Source organism: Nannochloropsis gaditana (assembly GCF_000240725.1).
Source record: "Nannochloropsis gaditana CCMP526 unplaced genomic scaffold scaffold743, whole genome shotgun sequence".
Classification (NCBI taxonomy): domain Eukaryota; class Eustigmatophyceae; order Eustigmatales; family Monodopsidaceae; genus Microchloropsis; species Microchloropsis gaditana.
In genome coordinates this window covers 1-5,810 of record NW_005803210.1, presented here as the reverse complement: position 1 = coordinate 5,810, position 5,810 = coordinate 1, and the positions used below count along the sequence as shown (strand labels likewise).

The window sequence follows — 5,810 nt, the reverse complement described above, 5'->3', positions numbered from 1 at the left end:
ACGCTGGCCTTGCCCACGGGAACGGCGCCGGACCTGTCCATGCTCGGATGATCCTGGTCGCTACCTTTGCTGTCGGTCCCGGTCTCCCTGGGCTTCTCACAGCGTCCTTTCCACTGCCCCCCCCGTGTCGTCCGCCTTGCCTCCTCGACATCGGACGCCTCGCTTCGAACCTCCCTGCAGGCATGACTTGGGTGCCTTGGATGGATGGCGCGGGACGCTTGAGTCGTGGGCGAGGCCGTCAATGATGATGGAGGGGATGTGATGGAATAGGGCCCCACGGGCTTCGGTATTTGGACGCTCAACTTGCTGCAAGAGGCGCCCGTATTGTTATCAACCCAAGCGAGACGATCGTCCCTTCTTCCACTCCTGCCCTCGTCCTCTCCCCCCTCTCTTGCCTCAGGAGTTGTTGCTGGAAGTGGAGATGGGTCAAGTGGGGGGGAGGAGGAGGAGGAAGCGGAGGGGAGGAAGAGGGGGAGGAGGCGCTGGTGGTGGCAGCTCCGCCGTCGCTGGCATCATCTCCTTCCTTCAAATCAACGACACTTTCGATCGAAGATTCCGACACGGAGGAGGCCAATCCCCTCTGTGAAGAGGAGGGCGACGCCTCCTCTTCATCCATCCCTCCCTCCTGCCCTCTCTCCCGCCCTCCCTCCTTGGATGCCAAGACCCCCAACTCGGAGGCCGCCCTCAGCAGTTCCCTGAACGTCGTCGGCATGTAGGGGCATGTATTCATGATGGCCAGGTGGTGCTCCTGGTGGCGTTGCAGGCGGGCCCAGGACGGGTGCGAGGAGGCGGTGGGAAGGGCCGAGACGCAGTCAAATTGATGGAAAGTGACTTGGTCGGGCGCGGTGGGGCCGACCTGGAGGAAGGCTCCCTTGTTCCCGTAGTGGTTGCAGTAATTCGGGGCGCTGAAGATGGTCACGACGGGAGGCAGGACCCGAGGAGGCAGACGGGAGGCCAGAGGAGGGCAAGGCCGTTCAGGGCCCGAAGGAGCGGGTGGAGGAGCAATCCCCCTCCCAGGAATGGAGGGCGGGGAAGGAAAAGGTGGGGCCCCATCTCCGCCCGCGGCCGCCGCCTCGACGGACCAGGCAAAGTGCTCCGAGTAACCTTCCTCCTGCACTTGATGGGCTCGGATCAAACACAGGAGATGGTTGTCGTCCAAAAACCGCCGGATCGCCCGGTACCCGAAATACACCGAGCAACCCCGCTCCCCGTTCGGTCGCCACTCCACGGCCAGGTACTCGTCCCATGCCCTGGCTACCTGCTCCTTGTCCGTTGCTTCTCCATTGATGCCGGGGTCCACTTTCTTCTCGTGCCAAGGGTCGGCCCACAGCAAATCGCAGAGGGAACCACTGGCCCCAGGTTCTACGAAACGGTCGATCCGTTGAATTTCCGCCAACGACTGGATTTCTGGTGAGATGCCCCCATGGCAGGCAAACAGGCGCCCGTAGTCAGTTTCCACCACCGCACACAGGGGCAAAGACTCGAAAACCAGCAAAAATCTATAGTACACGGGCAGGCCGTATTTGGCCTTGCATTCCTCTTTGAAACCGAAGAAAGTCGTCGCCCCCCGAGTCTCGTGGTTGCCTCGCAACAAATGGATCAAGTCCGGGTACGCCACCTTTAGGGCCAAAAGGTACAGCAATACTTCACAAGAATAAGCACCGCGGTCTACATAGTCGCCCAGGAAGAGGAAACGGGATGGATTTGGGGAAGGGGAGCCAGGGGAGGCAGGGGGGGAGGGAGAGGCGTGCTCACGGGTACCCGGCGCTCCTCCAGCCCTGGCGAACAAATCCAACAGGTCAAAATATTGTCCGTGCATGTCCCCGACACACGTGACAGGGGCTTGCAGCGTCAAAATGTTGGGTTCGGCCTTCAGTAGGTCGCGTGCCCGGTCCAAAAGCTCAAAAATTTCCCCGAGCTCCATCAGTTGGTGGGAGCGAAAGCGGTCGGCCAAGGCAGGGGGATCCAGAGGTCCCCAGGGACTGCGGCAGCTCTTAGGCATGACGGCGGTGCTAGTACTGACAGGAAAGGCAGTGGCGTGGTTTGTTGCTTCTTCTTTCGGTTGTGCTTCTTCGAGACTGCGGTTCTGGACGGGTTCTCCCTCCCTCGCCATTGTCCGCGGTTCTTTCTTGTTCGTCTCCTGCCCGATCGTACCGTCGCTCTCTTCCTCTTGGCCCACCCACATGATCAGCGGGTCCTCTCCCGCATGGGATGGGGACCGGAGGCTCAATCTGGAGAGTTTAGCTTGCTGCAGGCGCTTGTGCGCCCGACGAGTAGAAGGCGTTACTATTAGGCTCGGGGGGGGGAGAGGTACGGTCAAAGAGCAAGGAATGGGCACGGTGGACGACGGGACGGATTTGAGGAAGGCATTCAAACGACCAGTGTCCGCACTGGCATGTCTGGGGCTTTTAACTCTGTGCACAGTCGGTAAAGAAGGTGACCCGATCGAAGCCGTGGCCTCCGCGTCTTGAGTAGCAAGGACATTGTCGTCATTGCAGTTACTTCTATATTTGTCGGTTTGCGTGATCACCACAGGCGCTCCACCGGGCGGCTCTAAGATTGGTAGACTTGTGATGTCTTTGTCCAGCACGTGCGTTTGCAGACAGGTGGGGCAGACCAAAGAAAATTCTTTGTCGCACCAAGAATCCTGGAGACAACCAGTGCAGCCAACACAACCGCAAGGGAGCTTACGGGGTGTCAAGACGTTGACTTCTGATATTGTGTTGTACGTGACATCCGTGGAAGTCACGGGCCAGGCGAATTCAACGAAGCATATCTCGCATGCCATCCAAAGCTTGACCGAAACACTACCTGAAGGAACGAATTTCCTTCGCTAACTTGCTATAGTCTTTCTATCCCTGCATGTCAAAGATACGAATGAATGTTATACTTGTGTGGGAAGCAATGTAGAACCATGCATGACTTTGGCCAGTTATTGTAAAGCAGTCGTCGTCGGGACCAAGAAATGCATGTGGTTGGTGGCGGAAAGTGTTAACATACCATAGCTTGTCTATTTCGCAAAAAGCCAGAAAAGGTCTTTCTAATCGGAAGAAAATCGCCACACGAACGAAAATAATAAGGACTTAGGGGCATAAAGGAATAACTTGATCTCAGTCGGAAAGTACTCGGATTCGCGAGGGAAAGAATGGTGTTGCTGAGTACTTCGTATTCGAAATAACGGTTTGCAACGGTCGATGTAACGGTTTTCCTGCGTTTTGTTTTTATTTTACTTTAATTTTTATATACAATCACCTCTGAAGATTAATATACGAAACTATTCTACTTCTATTTCAAGCGCTTATCACTTATGGCTTTTCCAGTCTGGCGATGAAGCCCTCCCACCGGGTGTCCCTGGACGGTGTTGGGCCCGTGGCGTCCGCCGACAGGACTTCGTGTTCTATCAATTGGTGGGGCAGAGCAAGTGGATGCTGGCGGAACTGACGGTGTATGTGAAGGCAGTGGTCTCTCAAAATTCCTCGATCGATAAGTCGTCCGTGTGTGGAGGCGGCATTAAACCCGCCTACATGCGCTCCACACACGCCTTCACGTGCACCGCCGCTTCCGCAGCACCGGCTTACCCTTGCTCCGTCATTGGGTCGATTTTTACATCCTGACACACAAAAAAAAGTCACTTATGCTTTTGCAAGACATTTACCCGCAAGCCAGTCTGGTAGGAAGAATGACTTCCAGAGGCCGGTGTGAGGCGAAAGGATGCAAGAGCTAGGTAATTAACTCTGATTACATCCCCTGATAGCTGCTCGGAGCAATTACAGCACCAACATTGGAAAAGCGCACGCTTAGAATATAAAAGAAAGTATTTACAGGAAAAAATACCAGCACCAAACTTGGAGAAATACACAAAAACTAAGTTCTGGTACCTACAGGGAATTCTTGGTAAGAAATGAGCTTCTAGACGAGCGTTAAAACTCACTAATAGAAGGTACTGAGCAGTACCTCCTGGTACTACCATTAGTAGTTATAGTAGGTAGAGAGCAATTTCAGCAGAATCCGAACAGCGAACAAGGAGCAGGTCTTGAGTACAGCTTTTTGCTACTCGTAATTACTACTACTAGTGGCTACAAATGACAAAAACTTAGAGAGGACGTCCGGGACGACATAGCTAGAAGGGAGGAAGGTTCGGAAGGGAGCTAGGCGATGCTTTCGCTGCCAATGTGAATCCTCGTTGCAGCGATCGGGATTGGTTCCTGAATCTGAGGGTCGTCGTGATAATCTGTGCCACAAATTGTGAGGAAGCTCGTTAATGCCAGAATTAAACTTGCCAGTGGGCAAACACGCAATTGAGATGTCATGGTAATACTGACTCGGAGTCGTGACTCGTGGGGGTTAATATATTTTTCAACATAAGAAAAGTAGTTTTGTGTGGTAGCTGCACGGAACAGTGGCAGTACTTCGGAGGCTCCCATGTGGCATGCTGAGTGTTCCACCGCCTGCAGAATACAGCAGTCTAATCGCATCCTTTTCACAAGCAACAGCGAACAAAGATGGGTACGTGCGTGCACCATTCGTTTCAATCAAGCGACCAAAAACATCAAGATGTGTACTTTCTTTTTAGATTTCTTTCAATGCCCCCTTGAACGGCGCTTGAGAGCGTTCCTGACACAATCCAGCTCATAATATCACGCTTCAGCTCGTCTCCTCGCCCTGAGAGGGCCGGTGCATCGGCTGCAGTAACCGAGCAAGGTCACTGATTCTTATGTACCGCACAAGTCCCTGCCTGTCCCTACATTCCTTACGAGCCTGTCACCATGCCCCTCGAACCGTTCAAGGAATGCGTCTGCTACACAGACATGAATAACCTGATTCCTCCATGAAGCACAACGCCGAGCGTCGTTTCGGCATTACCCTCTAGATTTCATGACACTTGTCGGCTTGTCACGATCGTGTCTTGAAAGCACTGTGAAATCTTGCTGCGTTTTATGCTTTCAGGAGCCCCGACTGGGGTAACTCCCTAATTTGCCTAAATGTGCTTTCACCTGGTCGCTGCAAATACTGTCCGTTCTGGTACTCCTCCTGCTCCTGCTGCTTTCACTCCTTCCTATGCCCCCCTTGATGACTTCTACGCAGCTACTGGTCTCTGCGCCCGATGGCTTTACTGTGCTTTCCCCGCCCGACGGGGTACACCATCTGTGCGTGTACCACTCCCCTTGTTTCCTACACATTCTAGACCCACAACAGCTCCAGTCTGACAAGCTCGTCACTCACACGTAGATGATAGCTGGTCGGAGACAAGTCTCTCAATCGTCCCCCCCCCAACATGTCTTCTCACAACCCGATCCCTCCATTCCCCCCTGCCCGCCTCGCCTCAACACCTCCTCTCGTTCCCGCGGGACATATGACCGACCGCAGCTTCTCCCCTCCCTCCCGTCTCCTCGGTCGATGCCCCCACCTTCCCTCCTACCCCCTACACCCACACCCACGGGGACAAGGTGCTCTGCCAAAAGCGAGGATGAAAATAAAAGCGCCTATTATGTACAGGCCTCGCCGTTCCTACCCTCCGACTCTTGTGTCCTTCCTTCACGCTTTCTCCGTCTCCTCACTCGGGCAAGTCCAAGCTTAAAGCGTCTTCGCCTTGGATTTCGCAGGGTAGAGGAAGCGTCGCACGAAGAATTCCGTGAAGAGGTAGAGGTAGGAGCCATACATGAGGGCCCCGGAGGTCACGTTCTCCCACTCCACCGCACAGGCAAGCCCGTCCTGCAGACGGGCGAGGAAGCAGAGAGGGAAAGAGGATGGGTTCGTAGGACCGGACAAGTCGTCGTGCACCGGCAAGGGAGGAGGGAGGGAGGGAGGGA

At 54.6% G+C, this 5,810-nt stretch overlaps 1 protein-coding gene across 1 annotated transcript; it reads right to left on the bottom strand.

Annotated features, from left to right (window-relative positions):
- Window positions 1-1,118: 1,118 nt before the first annotated feature.
- Window positions 1,119-1,358, bottom strand: NGA_2067800 (uncharacterized protein; the record flags this gene model as incomplete). Its single annotated transcript, XM_005853781.1, has 1 exon — window positions 1,119-1,358. A coding segment is annotated over one exon (240 nt), but the record flags the coding sequence as incomplete, so codon positions are not given.
- Window positions 1,359-5,810: the final 4,452 nt, after the last annotated feature.